At 40.4% G+C, this 21,102-nt stretch overlaps 1 protein-coding gene and 1 long non-coding RNA gene across 4 annotated transcripts in view; one reads left to right on the forward strand and one right to left on the reverse strand.

Moving 5' to 3' along the window:
• Positions 1-21,102, reverse strand: part of NAV2 (neuron navigator 2) — a 399,914-nt gene that overhangs the window by 135,724 nt on the left and 243,088 nt on the right. For all 3 annotated transcript variants that reach the window (XM_057414369.1, XM_057414368.1, XM_057414367.1), the window contains exons 3-4: positions 17,918-17,970; positions 2,223-2,295 (exon numbers count right to left, since the gene is read on the reverse strand). In XM_057414369.1, coding sequence (XP_057270352.1) covers positions 2,223-2,295; positions 17,918-17,970 — 126 coding nt within the window. The remainder of the gene's footprint in view (positions 1-2,222; positions 2,296-17,917; positions 17,971-21,102) is intronic.
• Positions 1,335-14,013, forward strand: LOC130601945 (uncharacterized). The gene is made up of 3 exons (XR_008972776.1): positions 1,335-1,565; positions 1,683-1,799; positions 13,967-14,013. It is a non-coding gene; the product is annotated as an uncharacterized LOC130601945 (long non-coding RNA).

Below are 21,102 nucleotides of genomic sequence, written 5' to 3' on the forward strand. Positions count from 1 at the left end.
TAGTGAAAAATACACCTTCTCAAGCAACCCAAGTGAGACTTCAATGTTTATTCCCATTTGGAAGTAATCACAATCTACTCCTTCCTCTTAGATGAGGAGCTGCCAGAGAAGTAAACAATCTGCAGTTGACCTAGCAAGTCTTGGCAAGTTGTGCAGAAACACTGGCGTGCTTGGTTACAGCACTCTTCATTTTCAGTGATTCTGTGCTCTCTCTTGTTTAGTTTCCCGCTCCTTCCACAGCAAGTTAAGGCGAGACCAAGAACAGAAATCGAATTGATTGTTGAATTTAAGACTTCGTATCTTATAAAATCTATTCCTTCTCTCCCCACTCTAGCTGTCACTTTTTCCTCAATTTAGTGGTAGAGTCAGCAAATGTTCTCATTCCTATGTTGACAGCAAACATTATTGATATGTTCCTAGCTTCTGTATGATTTAGTATGTTAATTCCTAGACAGTGTAAAAGAAATGGAGACAAACAAATTCAGCTAAGCCATGGGATATATCCTACTGAGTCTGCCTTGTGATTTGGTGGCAGAACAATGACTATTCATCATGCTGTCCCTAACCCAGTGTGAACAATGCTACACTTAACTTTGCACACCCAGACACTTCTCTCATTAACTAACATGCTGAGATTTTTAGATTTCGCATCATACCAAGACAAGGAAATAATGTGAAATTTATTATATTTTTACAATAAGCACGTACCGGTTCAAAGTCGAAATTGGATTTTACAGCAAACGCTGTTGCATTTGCTTTTTAATAATTTCCCGGTAATCAAACTTTCTGACGTAAAAAGTTTTAGCTCATACTTTCTTTTCTTGACACGAAAATCCCTCTTATTCTAACTGAATTATTGAGGCATAGAATGCAGGCAGTAGTCGGGATGTCCATATTAAAACTCCTCTTCGGAGGAAAATATTGGTGTTCTAACTCAGCTTAAGGACACATCACAGAAAAAGACAGCTAACGCTCAGCCTCCTCCTCTACTAATTGTGGTATATTCAAGTTAGAACAACGTGTACTATCTGCTACTTTGTTTTCCATGCTTACAAACCACCTCAAAATTAGTAAAATTACATTTCAATTACACATTTTTGAAGTGGCTTCTAAGATCTCACAGACTAGGATAAGGTAGGAGGCTTTCTTTTGAGGACAGCAAGGAATTCTTGAAGCCATTTTCCAAATTGTCAAAATGCAGTTTTAAATGGTAATATTTAATAACTTTTAAATCTATCAATTTTATTAACTAGAAATGTGTATTATACAATAACATAGTAATTTAATAAACATTTTAATTTTTTTATTTTTAATGTAATGTATGTATATAAAAGCTGTGGACATGATGGTTTCACCATAAAGTTCATCCCCAGTGGTTATCTGGCATACATTTGATACACATCTACCACTGATAAGTGAAAGTGTGCTTCAGCTCAGACTTCAAATCACTGTCATAAAGTGCATAGTGCTGAGTTTTGGATTTGTGACTAAACCAGTGTTGATAAGGAACCAGTGTTTTGGCTATTGCTGAGCAATACTGGCACGGTGTCTACTTGTGGGACATGGTAAGTGACTGCCTTTGCATCACTTGGTTTGGTTTTAAGCCTCTTTCCTTCACTCATTAAACTATCTTATGTGTTGCCTCACTCCTCCACTTCCTATTCTCTCTCCCATCATGCTAGGAGTGAGCCCACCACACCTACACATCCTTGCTTGCCTTCCTTGTTTGAGCCACAGGATTCCTTCAGAGAAAGAAAACATGCCTCTAACCATAAAGGCAATGAAGGATACTACTTCAGGTAAAAGAATAATTGAAGAATAAGAAAATCATGTCTCTCACAAAGCAAGCAACTGCCAGCAGTTCACCTTGAATATCTGTAAAATGTAAAATTTAAAAATAATATAATGATATTATTCCGTACTGTGCCCATTACAGAACTTAGATGAGAAATTTCTAGGATTTTTAACAGAAAGAAACAAAGAAGTGACTGAATTCCAATACAGTCTCACTGATTATTTTTACAAGTCAGCTTTGTGGAAATTAGATACGCATTTTATTCACCTTCCATACTGAGACAGGGAAAAAAAAAGAAGTAAAGACTGCCAAAAAATTAAATTATCCAAACTAACCTCCCATGCCACTTCATGTTCTGGTTGCAATCACAAGCAGTAATTCAGGTTTCTCATTTAAAACTGAAATTTTAAGCCACCGATTGACTCACCTTCTGCTGACAGCCCCTGGATGTTAATTCCCTTAGCAGCCAAGAAACTCAGGCATGCATCTATGTTTTCAATCTGTTCAAAAACAAATAAACAAAAAAATCAGAGAGACACAAAGAGAAGATACATTATAATAACTGTAAGATTTTCAGTGCCTGCTACCCTTTATTTGCACCCAGTGTTTGTACCACATCAAATGTCCCTTTGCTCGTTCTGTGGAGACCATAATGTGAAACCTCCTCAGTTACTAAATTGATTATTACGTGGGTCAGGACTTTCTGTTCTTTGCACTTGCATGAAGCAAGTTAGTTAATACTCTAACCACGGCAGGCAATCACTACATATCTTACTAAGGGTCAAGGATGTTATGCCAGGGTTTTCAACCTACAGTAAGCATAACAAACATGAAACTGAAAATAAACCTGGGGGCCTCATTTGCTTGAGAAGGCAGATTGCCACTTGTTCTTCAGTTGACAGCTGGCAGAAGTTTCTACAAATCACAAAAGCAGTCAAATATAAAAACTGTAACAGGAAACCCCGGCTGGAATCCAAAATATGTCCACTCATGACACTCGCTGCATGTTGGAAATGAAAGACAACTGCTTGGTCGCTGTGGGGCAAATCCTGCCCTTCAGAGACATGGTACAAAGGTATGGGATCAAACTCATTTTGACCAGGTAGGGTCTCCTGGTTGCCCAGAGAAGTGGTTAATGCTCCATCCCTGGCAGTGTTCAAGGCCAGCCTGGATGGAGCTTGGGTGACATGGTCTACTGTGAGGCATCCCTGTTCGTGGCAGGGGGTTGGAACTGGATGAGCTTTAAAGGTCCTTTCCAATACAAACCAGTCTGTGATTCCATGATACTGCACAACAGGTCTGACTGCTGGTGACTACAGCTGCTATACACAGAGCACTCAGACCCTTCCTAACAAGGTAAACTCAGGAATGGCCGAATTAGGCATTTTTCCCCCACTGTACCTCAACTGCAGTAGAGGTCTCACAGTGGCTTCACACGTAGTTTCTCATCAAGCTACCACCAAAGCTCTGTTGTTGTCTCCAGAAGACGCAGACAGATGCCTGCTACCCCCCACCCCAGACCAAAGCACTGTTTTGGTTTTGGACAACTTGACCTAGATGAAGATGTCCCTGCTCATTGCAGGAGGCTTGGACTAGATGAGCTTTGAAGGTCCCTTTCAACCCAAACTACTCTATGGTTCTATGCAAAAGCCTAAGCTGAGACACCTCAAGAGGCTGCAAGGAACAGCATTTTAGGAGATACCATGTTTCATGTGTAGTTCCAGAGAAGACTTGGATAATACCATTGAGAAATTTTGTATTTCATGATGATGATGATCAGTAAGTGACAAAATAGGGTCTCCATGTATGAATAGCTTGCAAACATTAATTTGTTAATTACCCAAACATCACAACAAAATACTGCTTCCACTTTACAGATAGGGAATGATACAGACAGCAAGCCCCACATTTGCTCTCAATGAACCACCTTTCTTCTGTGAAAGTTGGAGACATCAAAAGGGAATGTGAAAGATGCAGCTTTCCCTCTCAGCTCCTGTCTGCCCTCAAAATATATACAAGTGAGGGCTGTATGGCATTATGGAGGCTGAGCTCTCAGCCCTGACCTGCACTTTCCATCCTTGTCAAAGTAAGAAAGTACAAGGGAAGCTGCCAGAAAACCTCCAGCATGGATTTCTCTCATGGTACTTTCGCGGGTTGGACCTAGATGATCTTTAGGTCCTTTCCAACCCAAATCATTTCATAATTCTATGATTTACTGTCTCTAAACTTAACAATAAAAGCATTGTCTTCTACCGGGGAAACAAAAAAATTACTGGCATCACCTAACTGTGATTTCAACAATTATAAACACTGATACAGTGTGGGCTTGCAGCCCAGAAAGCCAGCCGTATCCTGGGCTGCATCAACAGCAGCGTGACCAGCAGGTCAAAGGAGGTGATCCTGCCCCTCTACTCTGCTCTTGTGAGACCTCACCTGGAGTATTGTGTGCAGTTCTGGTGTCCTCAGCATAAGAAGGACATGGAACAGTTGGAACAAGTCCAGAGGAGGGCCATGAGGATGATCAGGGGCCTGGAGCACCTCCCATATGAAGACAGGCTGAGGAAGTTGGGGCTGTTGAGCCTGGAGAAGAGAAGGCTGCGTGGAGACCTCATAGCAGCCTTCCAGTACCTGAAGGGGGCCTATAGGGGTGCTGGGGAGAGACTGTAGTGACAGGACAAGGGGTGATGGGTTAAAACTTAAATAGGGGAAGTTTACATTGGATATAAGGAGGAAATTCTTCCGTGTTAGGGTGTTGAGCACTGGAATGGGTTGCCCAGGAAGGTTGTGAATGCTCCATCCCTGGCAGTGTTCAAGGCCAGGTTGGACGAAGCCTTGGGTGAGATGGTTTAGTGTGAGGTGTCCCTGCCCATGGCATGGGGGTTGGAACTAGATGATCTTAAGGTCCTTTCCAGCCCTAACTATTCTATGATACACTCAAAACTTTTATCAACCTCATTATACTTTGAGATATATATACTCTATACTTCCAAACCCAGACAGACACCAAAGAACACATTTCCCGTCATATTCAGACCTTAAAGACTGTAGCAGGGGGCAGTTCAAAGGTTCATTTATCCACAACTCAAGATGATATGACAGTCAATCTCTACCCATTTCCTTCCTCAGTGCTCAACAACCCTTTTAAGTTTTCAACACGGCTCTTTGATTGAGGTGTTTGGGACTCTACCAGAAAGCTAAAGTTCACCTTTGCAAGAATAAACACCACATAAATGCATCAATCTAGTTCTGCTACCCGCACTTAACAAGCTGCAAGAACATTTCCAGTCTTCCACAGCTGTGGCTAGATGCCTCCTCTCCTAGTAAGGAGAACTCCTTAGGTAAAGATAAGCAGTATCTCATCTCCATTCTAGGTATGCAGTTGTAGAAACTCAAACTAGCTCTTTCAGTCCTCCTTTGCTTCTCTTCCCAGGTCCCTCACCTTTGCTCAACCTCTCCTTTAGGACAGAGTGACCACTGGATTAGGATTTACTTCTGGGTAGCAAGTTCCTCCTCTATACCCTCATTTTTAGTGCTACACGGTAGTCCTTGCTGACTTCCTAATCTTATTCTCATTGCAGATCTGATTCAGATTCAAACAGCCCCTTTTAAAATCACTACCATTTCTTTCCTTGGATTTCACTGAGCATTTTAGCCACGCCCAGACTAAGGGATGACCGCCCCATCAGAGCACTAATGCTTGAGGTGCGTATGTGGACCATGGATTGAGTCACCTGGACCTCGCTGCCATAGGAAAAAAGACAGACAGGCTACTTTGCCACACCAGTAGTGATGCCTAGCTAAAGGCTGTGAGAAACAGGGGCTTTTTGGTGCTACAGTGGTATGGAAAAAGAACTGGGGGGGTGACGGGGGGGGGGGACGGACAGGATGGGACGGGATTGGGACAGAATAGAGTAATACAGAACATGGACTGTCAAAAATATATGGTGCATTACAGTCAAGAACTCATAGGAGTCAAAATATTACAGAAAGAGGAAAGTATCCTATGTCAGTACTTAAACCTACACATGATGAAATAAAGTGGTAGTAACAGAGGCTTGCAAAAGAAACCTCTGGTAGGAATTCAAGGTGCTTCCCACACAATGACTGGCTGGTGGCCTACATAAACATGATTTGTGACTGCTATCCAGCTCCAGTGGAAAAGGGCTCATGCTCACTTGGCACTCTGGTGTCTTGTAAGCAGCAAAATACTCAATCAGGGAGCCGTCTTCCAACCCTCCAAAGTGCTAAGAATGAAAACAATGATTTTGAGATGTGTGAGGGAAGCACTTTGAAAAAATCAACACTTTTTTCCTACTGTAAAAACCAAAGAAAGCTACTGAAACCTTTGTATGTCAAATAGGTGTGAATACTATTTTGTGGCCACTAGCCTTAGTGAAGAGCCCTAAGCTTGGCTGAATTAGTCTAATGCATTGGAAATCACGCTGTTTATTTAAAAAGAAGCATTTCCAACAATGTAACATTTAATTAATTTCACCTATAAAAGCTCCAACAGAGGATTCTGTCTCTAGTCCCTGCTGTACTAACATAAGAGCTAACTATTTATAATTGGCAAGTAATTTTTTTATGGAGAAAGTGCACAGAGGGTTGGAGATAGCAAGCTAGTCTGAAGCAGAAGCATGGTAGTCATACCATTTACATGAATTTACCTAGGATAGAAGTGAAGCTCTTAGATAGATCTCAGCTAAGCAAAGACCTTGTGACCCTGCACCGTTGTGAATTCCAACACAATAGAGCTGCATCCTTGAAATTACAGTATTCAGCAGCAAATCATCACTGAGACTCTATGGGATCTTTCCTGGCCAAGTCTATGTATCACTTAAACCCCTCAAAAGTAGATACAAAACGACTGGATTTGCAAAGGGGAGTGCATATTTTCTTTTTCACTGTGAGCAACAATCGGGTTTTGGCTGACAACTCTGATTTCCCATTTGCTTTGCCAGCAATATCTAACAGAGCAGAAGCAAAACGGGAAAGATGGCAGTTGGATGCTCTCATTTCCCGCTTACCCAAATAGGGGAAAGCTGTGCAAAAGGACAAGGAAAGCCAAGGACAGACATCCACAATGATTACCTCACTCTGACACATGACTAGGAGTGTTCAAAACTGAGCCTTGCCATAAGCATCAAACGAATTTGCAATCTTGAACTGCTGCATAAATAAGCCATTTGAAGTGTAGTCAACTCTCAAAACCCAGTGTCAGTCACACACCCTATATGACGAGTATCCCTTCTGAAATGCCCCTAAATGCCAGGCTAGGACAGCTGAGCCCATACCTAAAGGCAGCCCTTCTCTGGGGGCTCCCCCTCCTTTCTTACAGTGAGGAGATAACATGAAAAAAAATAAACTCCTATAGAATTAAACATAAAATATCAAGTGTCACAACTCCAATCTCATATTCACAGAGGCAAAAGGCATGTTTCAGTCAGCTACCTCAAAACATCCTCTTAGCACAAATCTCTGGGCAGCATTTTATACCTGGCCAGATAGAAGCAGAAGGCATCCTGGCTAAGGAGTGCACATGCCTAACTTTCAAACACCAGACCAGCAGCAGTTGCTTTGTTACACCACGAAGGCCATCACCTTCTTGGTGGAAAACAGGATTAAAAGCTACTGGTCACACATACTTACTGATTTCTAAGTCCTTCTGTAAAGGACATCACTACACATTGTCGGGTTTCATTCCCACCAGACCTGCATGCTCCTCGTTCCTTCCTAGCTTCTGCAGATACACACACATTTAACTGCTTCACTGAATTCCTACGTATGGATCAGAATACTTCTACTTAATGCTTATTTCACTGTAACTTTCCCAGGTATTACTCAGATTCACCTCTATTCTCACATGTACCCTACAGCAATTTGTGCATTTCCGACAACGCAAGCCACAAAACCCACACAAATTTTTGCTCTGATCATATAATAGCAACTTCAATTTCTATTCCTATTCTTGTCAGTGCTAGAAAGAAAACATGCCCTGGCCTGTATGAACAGAATAGGGAATGTAAGAAACAAAATGAAATCCCAAAACAAATATCCCCATCCTGTAAATGGATACCCATGGGTGTGCACCAACAGATGTTGAACATTGACTATATCAGACAAAAGACTTGAACATGGAAATAGTCTACAGCCAAAGCTGCCAGTCCAACTCTGCCAAGTCAAACACAGGGGGTAAACTATCACTAGTCCTGCTCTTGTAACAGAAACAGATGTTTTCCTCCAACAAAAAAAAATCAGTATTAAACTTACAGTAAGTTCCTTCACTTAGAAACCATGGGAAGTTATGATGCAAGACCTCTGCTCCCAGCTTTTATGGTGATAGATGGGGAGTTTTTCTAAGCTTATCCAGAAAACCCCCTACTTATATTAAAGCCAGTGCTCTCCATTTAACTTGAGGCTCCATATTATGTCCAGTATATCAGTTTTCAAAGGAGAAAAAGAAGATTGATTTCATGTGCAAGTTTTTCAAGTTTCACAAGCTTTTATGCAATATTCCAGCAGAATTCACATATAACGCAGAAACAAGGAAAAAGCTCACCACAAGCTGTTTCTTAAGGCAAAAATCTATTTCTGCCAGTATTTTCAGATCAAGCTTTTACACTCAGTATTTTTATACCATAAAGTTTAGGAAGAGCATAAACATTGACAATCTTTAGAGCACTGGAGTTTTGGGAGAGGGATGGTTCTCCCTTCAAATAATATCTCATTTGCACTACTTCCTGAACGTATATATATATACACACACACACTACATCAGAAATACCAAGACAAATTCCATTTTCCCCATAAGGATATAAATACTATTATTGCTGTGTATAAAATAAATCTTCATTAGTACTTATCCCAATCAAGATGTATCTTTTTTAAAAAGAAAATAGCATGCTGCTTTTGACTATTTGGATAAAAGCCTCTGTCAAAATCAAGTTTCATGATTTTGACAGATCTTGTCGGCTATCTTAGAAATAATAGATGGAATGTAAGGACAAATGAAACTAATTCATACTCTGAAGCCAGGTTACAACAGATTCAGCCACTGAAATAAAAATCTATTATCATGGGTACAGTTTTCACATAGAATCATAGAATGGTTTGGGTTGGTGAGGACCTTAAGATCATCCAGTTCCAACCCCCCTGCCGTGGGAAGAGACACCTTCCACTAGACCATGTCGCCCAAGAGTTGATTCTCTCTCTGCTATAATTGCATTACTTTGGGTTTTTTAAAAAAAGGACAGTTTGGGCACTAACCTAAGACTAGAGAACTAGCCTAAGCCTCATCTCTTGCATCCCCTCTGCTATAACCCTGGGTAAAACCTTAGCTTTCCTGTGCTTCAACTCTTCCTCAGGAAATAATGGGACAAGCATTCAATATTCACTGACAACATGCCTAACAGAGAGAAAAATGGGGGCTGTAAGACCCACAGAGAGATGTGATACATGCTGGCCAAGATTTCTAATCACATCAAAGAGCACCCAAAGGGCCCTCTTGTATTGTGAATGGTTTCAGGCAATCCTGGACAACTCAAGTCCTGCCAAAGCTCATCTGGTCTGGGAGGGGGAGATGGAAGGGTTTATAGAAATTGTCTTAATTTAGTTTAAAATTCAGCTTTCCAGGTTAATTTAGTCAAAACTGAAATTTTCCTACAGAGAAGACAAAAAAAGGGTACTTTGACAAAAACTTCTTTGACAAATATACCTGGAAATATAATTTTTGCTAGTCTCAATAAACACTTGACCAGATTCTATTCATACCACACTAGCTGTACATTACTGGCACTAAATCTCTGTTTCTGTATAAGTGAAGACAACAATAGCTGGGGAGAAACCATGGCTGTGGTCAGCAAACACATGATGAGGAGGATAGTGAGTCCCATGAATACTTCATTTCTGCTATCACTGGTTGCTTGCAGAAGCCCCTTTTCTACCTGGGGTTTCCAGACTGAAAGTTATGTTTTGAGTGCTGTGCAGTTGGGATTAAATATAAAATATGACTGGTATCTAGTGAAGATAGACTTCTTCCCAAAACATCCTGGAATTCTACATTAAAAGATACTTTTAAAGAGCATAAATGCTTAAAAGGGAGGACTGATGCTAACCCACTCCATGCAGTAAACACTGGCTCTTATGCACTGTTGTATTTCCTCCAATACTAGCTCAAGTGTTGAAGGCTCTGCTTGTCACTAATGTGAATTTGCAGCAGAAATCCAGAATTTCACACTCATGTAGCAAGAGCTGCACTGAAAATGTTACGACAAAGAGCTTTTAGCTCAGAGAAAATGTTTTGTCTTAACACTGCTGCACTTATTAAATGAATAATTTTAACAGGAAACCAACCTACCAGTCAAAAATGTATTTGAAGTAATGCCAGTCAATTACAGATTCACTCTCAGTGCAAGGGTGACGACAGCGTACCAGTCAAGCATCTGTCTCTGTTTTTCAAATATACACAAGTGGATAAGCAGCAAGGGTCACCTCAGGGCTGAGTCACTGCAAGGACCTCTTGCAATAGAGAACTCAGCAGTTGCTGGTTCCTAAAACAGCTCCATGGGAAGGGAGCTACGGCTACAGCCTGTTCCCAGGCTGACATGCATACTGATATCTTGAGGCCTGAGGGTGACAGCTTCACCTGTTTGCAAAGGATTGATTCCGGTGGCTGAAGGGGCATCAACACATGTGCCCCCTCCTTCCTTGCACATCCAGGATCATTTCTGGGATCCTGGATAACATCTCCTATGTAACTGCATCAGACTAGCACAATAGTACTGTTTAAGTAGATAAAAATCATCCCACATAAAAGGAATAAGAACAGATTTTTCTGGATATCTATCACCTTTGCAGACTGATTAATTAAAATAACCATCATCACACACAGTTACAGTGCATAAGCAATGGCCTAGATAACATTCACCCTGTATAAGAACCCTAACTGACCCCTGACAGACTCCATGCAGCATTTAGTCACAGCACAATTTTTGCTCATGGCACCAAATTCAGCAGTCAGTTAATACACTCCTCTGCACCTAGTAGAGCCTCACCAAGAAAACACCATGAAGGTGAAGACAGTCTTTTAACACTTTCCATGATTTCCCATTTTTTCGCCATTTATACAAAACATAGCAAGAAGCTGTGTGTTTGCAAAGGACTGCATAAAAGGTATATTTATGTAATAATTCTACAAAAGTAACAGCCATGGCAAAACCCAATTCTTTTTCTAGGCTGTAGTGCAGGTGTAAGTACTTAAGTGGAAGATAAAGAAATCTCCAAATGCGTATGTGGAATGACCCTAGCCCTGTAATGCATCTGCTGCTTCATGTATTTAGTCCACACAGCAGGGACAACCATAGGTGTTGGAAATGGCATAATTCAGATTAACAGTGAAACAAATAAGCAACTAGAATCTAATTCTGTCTTTGTAGTTAAGCTCACATCTTCCAGATTTTCCATAAAATTACTTTTTCTCTGTGGCTCCTTATGGAACCTCACACTCTTTCAGAGACACATGAGGTCTAAGTTCTTACATCACTACAGGACAAAGAATTACAGCACACCATCAGGGACCATGAAGATGATCCTGTATGGGAATGACAGACAGCCTGTCATCAGCAATGCCTCCAAAGGTACCACATACACCCACTCAATGGACAAAACAGTATGTACATACTGCCCTACCTCCCATCTCCACAAGCAGTAGGGGTTTGGAAGCCCTTCCCTCCAGAAATTAAACAAATACCTATCCAGTGACACTTTATCATGCCTTATGGCAGGGAGATGTGTTTACTGGCTTTTCCCAATCCAGTCTAGCTCTATTTGTCATGTTATTTTCTATGTGGGACAATGGGAGGGGTGAGAGGGTGGCTTGTGATCTTATTTAGACTGCAAGCTCTGCGGCACAGAAACCTATGATCGAACTGTGCCTGTCTCACTGATGCCAATACATAAATGGTAAGTGTGAGAGAATAACAACAGTCTGAATCTCAGGGGAGGGGGGGAGAAGATACAATAAAATGAATCTTAACAAGGAGTAGTAGTTATTATGAAGTAAGGAAAAAGGACATCTAAGTACAAGTAACCTGGCAGATGACCTCTGTGGTAAGTTGTTCTTGCATACATGACAATACGGGTTCATACATGATCAAGAGAAACCCAGGGAGCTTAGAGAAAATGCATCAAGCATTCCTGAACTCCGTATTTGGCCAAGTGCCTCCACAGGCAGTTGAAGGAGCTGAGCTGGCATCTGGCACAGCTCTGGGTGACATCTTCCCCTCCAGCTAACCTTCAGCTGTGAGTAATTTATCACAGGTGAGGGCCTAAGGATACCCATTTTTTAACTACAGTAACATTCAAACAGATTCAATTTTTAAACATCTACTGTAGTGAGATACAAACTCCCCAGACAAAGCAGGGGGGAGGGTCACCAGAAGACAGAAAAGTTCTCTTTACTGCACTGCTCAAAGCAACCTTAGAGTAGGATGACTTGAAACAATATGGCTATATTTAACCACTGGGATATGTTTCCAAAAATCCTCTGCTAGGAATTTGCAGAGGAAAAACATGCTTGTGATGCTTTTGATCTCTCCAGCATATCTGAATTAGCAGAACATGCCCAGGCAGCAGACCTCAGCCCCACAAATCCAGAGGGGTTTTTGCACCCAGCTATGGCAATGCTTATACAACACTGGGTTCTTAAAAATGCTCCAAATCTTTAGAGAAGCAGGTTAAAGTGGATGTCTGCCCTTGAGAAATGAAGGCAGAATTATTTTCCATGAGAAAAATAAGAGTATTTCATTTTTTTCCGGTTTCTTTGTTAATTATTTATACAAAACACATCAGCTCACACACTTAGTGGGTATTACACACACATAGTTTGCTGCGTGGGTGATGCAGATGGTTTCAGCTCATCTTATTCCTGCCAATCAACTCATTAATATGTTCCCCGGTATACCCTTGAAGTATGGGGTTCACCAGCATTCACCTTTATAATTTCAATTCACTAAAATGTTTTTTGAGAAAAAGAACACAGAAATATGGACAACATGTGCCATAGGCACAAACAGTAGTGAAGATTTCAACTTCTCATGCTCTTTTTGTCAATAAAATAAAGACTCAGAGCAGAGGATGGAGCTGGCAAGGGTCACATTGAGGAGGGAAATGGATACCTGGCTCTAAAAAGTGAATTAAAACTCCCAGCACCATGCACTTCAAGACCATGGTCCTTGTCAGGCTGGAGAATATTCATACAAACTGTTCTTTGACATTGGGTGTCACATACATGACAGAACAGCTCATTCTCAGAATACAAGAAAACAGTCAAATATTAAAATAACAGTTGAATTGCCATCACTGGGGTAAGGAAAACACAGCCTTCACCTTGACTTTCTTAAAGTCCTTGGGAAGAAATGCAGACCCAAGTTGCAGTACAAGATTCTTTTATGTCTGCAAGATTAACAGAAAGATTGAGCAGTATTATTTTACTGGTTCAGCTTGGTATCTGCATCAGAAAGATAAAATTTGTGAAAAACTTCTGGTCAACACACAGAGAAAATAAATACCTCCTTTTTGTTATTTGATAACTGATGCTTGTATACACAAAGTGGTCATCCTTGAAAATAATACTCCCGAACTGCAAACCCAGTTATTCCCTCCTCTCTTTATAGGAGGGAACTGTGGTGTTGCTTCAGCATACATGCCTTTCTGTTGCTCCAAATTCTTGTTTTGGGTGTCCCATATTTTCCCAAGCCTAGCATGGAACACTGAAAGAGTCTGGTGTGCCCTCCTACAGATCCCCCAACCCCTTCCCTTCAGCACTGACAGCTTTGCTACCGCCCTGCTCCTTCAGGCTTCAGTAGCAAGGGTAACACACCATCACTTCTCAGACATTCACACCTAACATTCCAGTTCTTTCTAGAGCATCATCACCTGTCATTATTTCTTTCATTTTATTTTCAACCTTAGAAAAAATAAATATTTTCTCAGTAGTCTCTTCTCACATATTTTTTCTTATATATATATAGGTATATAGATATGTCTTATCTCTTTCCAATACCACACTAAGTATTTCTTACCATTACATTTGAGGTGGAAAACCCCCTCCACCTGTCCTGTAAGACACCTTGCTGGTACTTCTTTTATCCTTTCTTCCAGTCCCATCTTCAGCTGTGCTTCAGCTTTTGCCTGTGCCTGTCAATATATCCCTTCACAGGCAAGTGTCTGACTTCACATTTTCAACATTAGCTTTCTTTACTTGTCTCTCTCCCCAGCCACTTCTGGTCTAGCTGATATGGATCTTTCTTTCCTTCACCTCACTCTCCACTTTCATGCTCTGATTTTTCAGATGTCTTATCTTTTGCCTTTTTCTTATATCATCTAATCTCCACCATTATCTCATCTGTTATGATTTATCACTTACACGTAATGAGTAACACAACCACCTCCCTCCCTCTCTTTGCTGTGCTATGCAAGAAGATGTATCAATATACAAGAAAATGCTCAGCTATCATACTGTGCAAAAAAACATTGCCTGTGAAACCTCCTTCCAAACCTGAGCATTTTACACGTTTCCTCACAGACAGAACACAGTCCCTGTAGAGCAAGATTTCGACAGGCTGTCATTACAGCCAGACTTGATACATAACATACAGCATATAACAGCTCACTTAAGCACTCTTATTTTTTGTTTATCTTATTACAAATATAAGTATATGAACCCTTTTCAATAGGTAACATATGCAAAGATCCCCAAATCAATAAGGATAATCCTAGAAGGGCAGGTATTAAACAATACCTTCTATACAGTCCAGAATCTGCAGGATGCCAAATGTTAAGCTCTAATATCATCCCAAAACAAGAGTCAAATTGAAAGAAAGGAAGAAAAAAAAGATCTCTTGTCCTTCTATAACCAAGTGATATTAGCAGAGATAACCCTATTCAGGTTTATTGACCTCATTCTGTTTTTCATTAGCCTTCAGGAGTGGAAGCTAGGCTTTGTTTTGCCCTCCTTCACACAGTTATCAAGAACTAAGCCAGTATTATCTGAAGCTTCATTCTAAAAATCCAAATGCAGTTGAGGTGACAGTCTCCAAACCTTCTTGGTCCCAGAGGCTCTGCTCCGTTCAGCTACACCCTCTATTAACCACAGGATTTTCCACATGCCAGCTGGAACTAATCATCCCAATTACAGGCTTTTGTGGAGAGGAATAGCTGCAGTACAGAAATAGAGAGGTTTGAAAAAAAACCACCACCCTGAAATAGGTCTTATGCAGAGGACAAGATACAGCATAGATTATACAGAAGCCAGCCAACTCTTATCTGGAGCAAAGGAAGACAGAGATACTCCCCAAAGCAGAGAAACCAGATAAGATGACAACAGGGGTAGGTTCTCACCTAAGTGATTTTTCATGGAGCCAGTGGGGGTCCTTGTCATGTCATTCCTGGCACTGGGACAAGGTTAATAAGCACTGTTGGTCCCAAACGGTTCTGCAGTACTAAACTTAATTTGACAAGGCTTATTAGCACTGTCTTTGAGCCTGACAGACCCAAGCTGTCTCTAATGTTCCATTTGTGCGAATTTGTATGATGCTCTCCGATCATGGAACAATGGAAACAAGAATGCAGAGACCTGATCTGGCTCTGTGCTGAGCTCACTAAGGTTTGGCGGGCTTTGTTGGTTTAGGATTGCGCCACATAAAAGCAAATATACTTGCTTTCACACCCCCTTCAATGGCTTTGGAAGATACAGATGTGCTCCAGCTTTCTAAGCTAACACATCTGGCTGGACATGAGCTGGCTCTTCACAATTCAGCTCACATGTGTGCTTGTTCACAGCATCAAACAAAGACAAGCAACCACAGCGGGAAAGACAATGATACAAGGCTTCCCTCTGAGGTCTGTTGTATTTCTATTTAATGAGCAAAGTCAAACATTCATTTACAATGTCTCCCCTGAAAAATTTACTCATCTTACTACCACCTTACAGACACTACAATAAAGATAAAGACACCTGCAGCTGACAGATTCACTTGAAAATGTAAGACCAGACATCACCTGGTTCAGTGTTTGAACTGACTGGACAGCCTCGCCTCTTGTCACCTCTCAACCAGAAATACCAAACACAAACACCACTCCCCATACTCTGGAGAATGCTTGTAAGCTATAAGAGGAAAGTGCATGGAAATGCAGAGAATGAAGACTGCTGTATCTAAACAAACACTCTAACATACTCATTTTTTCCAGGAATGCAGGAGACCCGCAAAAGGGTTGTCTCCTTAGACGCTGCAAGCAACTGTATGAACACCACCTCTATGAAGATACTTAGGTTCTTGCTTTACTGTCTTTATTGTAAGATGATAAAGAGCTCTGTAAGTATGCCCACTTAATAAAAACAAGCCAAGAGCATAATCCTTGTTTTTTTCTCATGTAAGGGAAAACTGCTGGGTGTGCCTTGCTATGACTGATGCAATAGGTCGCATGAACAGGGAAGACAGTCCCACTCACCACCCTCCTGACTGAGCAACCAGAGTAGTATCAGAGGAGATGGCAATGCATAGCAAACACTTCTTTCCAGTGCTCTTCACAATTCCTGATGCAGCACATAGAATCCTACACTGGTTTGGGTTGGAAGGGACCTGAAAGCTCATCCAGTTCCCACCCCCTGCCACAGGCAGGGACACCTTCCAGTAGACCAGGTGGCTCCAAGCCCCGTCCAGCCTGGCCTTGAACACTGCCAGGGATGGGGCAGCCACAGCTTCTCTGGCCAGCCTTTGCCAGCACCTCACCACCCTCACAGGGAAGAACTTTTGCCTAAGAGCTCATCACAGTCTGCCCTCTGTCAGGTTAAAGCCATTCCCCTTGTCCTGTCCCTACAGGCCCTTGTCCAAAGCCCCTCTCCAGGTTTCTTTTTATCCTGTTAGGCACTGGAAGCTGCTCTAAGGTCTAAGTGACTGTTAGCTACAACGTCCTGGAATTTATTACAGATGCCAGTCCTGAATGAAAAGCAGTTCTTCTTACGATACACTTGTGGAACACTAAATTATAGTAATTGTCAAAATTTCCTCAATTATTTATACTCTAGACAGCTGCTGTGGCTACAGCGAGAAGAGTAACCAACATCTTTCAAAGGAGTAAAAAGTAGCAATGATAAATCTTTTAGATGACTTTGAGCAAGATTCATAACTTCCAAGAAACAACAAAGAGCCAAAGCAGAGCAGCACAACACATTGTGGTTTCTGACTGTCAAACTCTCATCAATATTCAGTCTTTCATTTAACTATGAGAGTGGTCGTGGGCAGTTAGGAACAGTCATAAACACGAACAACATGAAAACAGCTTCACACACAGGACAGATATTCACATACCCCAAAGTGAGCATTTGCAAGTCAAAGGGATGATTTTGGAATGATACTGTAAAATTATTTTTTCCTCAAGATACAGAAGGAAATAACATTCTTTAAAGTATCATAAATGTTAAGCACCCCTCTCTTAGGATCAATTTCTTATTATTTGCATTACTTGTAAAGTTCTGCCTAGCTTCAGTAACATATTCATGAAGTTCTACATGCTGTTACTTTTGCTGCACTCATTTTTGGTTCTCCAGCTTTAATTATTATATATAAGCAAGATAACAACCAACTTGTTCTATAAATTAAAACTTGGCAGTCAAACCCAAGTTGCATACAGTAAACACCTTAAAGTTTGCAATTTGAAATTTGTTCATTGACTGCAATTTGATAATTTATTTCTTTTCAAAGGATATAGGAACTCCTAATCCAACTTTAAATTGATAGCTAATTCTGCTTTTTCAGTACTGCTCTCTATATTTTTATACATTCCTGTGTAATTACGAGGTACTTCAGAAATATAAAATACTGATAGTATTTAATTTTAGTGAGAACAATACTGATTGTAAGTATGTAATAAATTATAAGGCCTTATTCAGCTATTGTGGAGAACAGGGCAAAAACTGTAATATTAATGTTCTTCAGATTACACCTTTGCTCTCACTACTGCGAAAAACTAACTAAAACCGCTTAGATGTCTCAGACACTGAAGTCACACACTCTTCAGTTCTCAACCACATGCACACAAACCACAGACCACTTTACTACTTACCATTTGAGACCTATTTTTAGGGCAGCCATTGATGTCTTCAATCTTTTCATTTGCTGAAAAGCAAAAGAAAAAAAAAAAGGAAATAAAGAAAATAAAAACTATACCAAGGACATTTATTCCAATTATCCCCAGAGTACTTGCTGCTAGCTAAATCAAGGGATTCAGATTGTAGTTGTCCAGTCAGAGGGAATGTGTGAAGTACCGAGACCATCAAAATAAAAGCAGCTGAAGTTTTCTAGCAGATCATTCCTGCAGAGACAGCTGAGTGCAGAAAACAAGTGGTCTGACAACATCTTGTGTGGTGAGGGGTAACTTCTTTAAATTACAAAGAAGGTTTGAACTCTAGAAGCTGAATACTGCTGGGTGGAAAAGTCAACATGATCTGTGTATAGATGTTTGCATATCAGTGAATTTGCTTGGACAGTGAACATAGGTTTTAAAACTGTATGGGAAATTTATGATCAATAACTGATTTTTTTTTTTTTTTTTTTTTAAAGCACAAGCACTTTGGAAGCTTCTTGCCCACAGCTTAAGGGCAAATCTATTTGCAGAAAAATATAAAGATCCAGTCTTTCAAGTCCCAAGTGAAATAATGAAGTTGCTGAGATGGCTACATGTTTGCCTTAGTCTCAGATTGCCGAGTTTCACATTTAAACCCTGAAATGACTTGTGTAATGGACTGAAGACCAGCTATAATCAAAGTCTGGTTTCCCAGTTTTTTCCCTGTAATAAATGTTGTTCACAACTCATTTCATGACTAACAGATTTGCCTCCCATTGATTCTTGTAATAAAAGCTTTATTCTACCAATCCCATATTCTTAGGATATCAGTCAGAACTTCATCTCACTTCACATCTTTCTTCAGTTAGGAGTATCAATGTCCTACCCAAAATATGGTAGGAATTATCACTAAAGAGCTCTGCTAGGTTTGATCCCAGGATTCTGGTTTGAAATACAAACTGACACCTTCCCCTGCAAATGTAACAGTACAATTTCCATGAAAATAGCTATAGACAAAGGCATACATATATATAGACAAAAGGTATAACAAGTCACAGCATAAATTTGAACTTGAATAGCTGTCTGGAGCGATCACAAGTGACTTTTACAAAGATCTATTCTGTTTAAGTCAGTGCAATTAATTGCAGTCAGAGCACAAGTTACCCAGAATACTTATATATACCTGTAAGACAGGCTATCTTGGCATATCCGCCACACCTACACTAAACAATGTGCCCATCACCTCCTGTAACGCTGTACTGATTGCCCAGCACACTCCTGTGCACATTTTACTTTTTACTGAAACTAGTTTTATATAGCTGAATAAGTACTTAACACTAATGCACTGTCTGCATCCTTCTATAGAAAGCCATGGTTTTTGTATCTGATCTGACTTTAGTTGCAGCCAATCAATTAAAAGAATCCTAGAATGCTTTGGGTTGGAAGGGATCTTAAAGCTCATTTAGGTTCCAACCCTCTGCCATGGGCAGGGTCATCTTCCACTAGACCAGGTTGCTCCAAGCCCTGTCCAAGCTGGCTTTACTCCATAAAATATCCTACGCAACAGTAGGAAAAGTCCTATCAGACTGGACTGAAGTTTAACATCAGTTCTAATTCTTGACAATCAAAGGTTGTCACAGGGAACCAACTGATATTTTGATGTACTACTGACTTCAGAGCATGCATATCTGCATTTATGAATTTAAATATAGCTACTATGCTTATATGGCATTATTAAGGGATCTATTACTTGCATATTCTTTTATAGATTCAGATTTTGAGCTGAAATAAATGAGAATGCTATGAATGCATTTTAATTGACTATATTATCATTAGCCATTTTGAAGTGTGAAGATTAGCTCCTCTGAAGTCAAACACAGTGATGTTTGGTTTCACTTTTTTTTTAGATTTTCTCCTTGCTTGGATGCTAAGGTCAAAGAACTACCTAGTTATTACTCATTTTTGAGTTTTGTTTTCCCATACATGCAACTATTTCACTTAGGCAAGCAGAAAAGATTGCAATCATCGTCTTGGCATAGTCACCAAGTCTTATGGAGGCTTCATTAAAAATAAATAAATAAATGTATATAAAAGATTTAACCACATTCATTCTTTTTCCAGGTTTGGATATTAAGTAGTATTTCAATATCCACGGTGTAAATCTTGGGTGGTGAACACCAGAAAAACTATCACTAATAATTAAACTTGAATCAATTCCAGTGACTTTGGATGATCTTGGGATACTCCAAGCACATGACAAAAAGGCAGCTCTTCCTGGCTGCTTTTACACATATCACACCATAACATAAAAAGAACTCTTCTGCACTGCATACAGATTTCTTAATATGCAGCCTCGGTTGTAAGAATGAGAGCTTGTATTTTGCAGGCGAGTGTTGAAGCTGCTTCTAGGTGTGAAAGTTACCACCATCTTAGTGACAATGAGATGCAATGTGCCTAAGGCCATACACAGCAGATACAAATTACTTTCTTCACTGCTAATTTGGAGGATTCAACTGAGAATGTTTAAACCTGAACTTTTCTTCACATGGAGAATGCTCTCTGAAAATGAAATCCTTCAGCTTGAACTGTAACTTTGGCAGCTTGCAGGCCTAATCTTAAATATTAGCCAAAAGGCAGCTCCAAGAATGGCTGAGAAAATGCAAAGGTGAATCAAAGCAAATATTACAGCAGGCAATGGGATTTCTGTGTAATTTAGAGGGAGGAATCTGCATTTCATAAGAGTTTGCACGAGTCAGCACTCAAAGAGCTACATTAGGTGCTTGGTACAACTGGGTTCACATTTTTCATGTTTTGATGGTGGGATTGTTACACATGTGGAAGCTTTCTACAGCAGTGTTACTCAGGGTAGCTAGGTAAGCCTGAAACAAATCACCACCTTACTGTCCCTGGGTTTCCAAACATTTCCCCCAGTAAAGGAAACAGATACGGCTTGAACCACTGTTTATAGTGAACACCTGTCAACACACAGTTTTCTATCTTTGTAGGGGCAGGTCTGTAGAATGCTACCGAGATATAACATTGCTCTACAACAGAGTTAATTTTTTTTTTTTTTGATGTATTCTAGTGCAATTCTAGTGGGGTCATTGGAATGATGCTTCACAATTGCACCCAAGAACTGGGCTTGCAGATTTGTACCTTACATTAAGGAACTAGCTCATTTATAG

The sequence above is a fragment of the Pezoporus wallicus genome, unplaced genomic scaffold (genome assembly GCF_028554395.1).
Source record: "Pezoporus wallicus isolate ANWC-B61680 ecotype Strahan unplaced genomic scaffold, APGP_CSIRO_Pwel_v1 contig_5967, whole genome shotgun sequence".
Lineage (NCBI taxonomy): Eukaryota > Metazoa > Chordata > Aves > Psittaciformes > Psittacidae > Pezoporus > Pezoporus wallicus.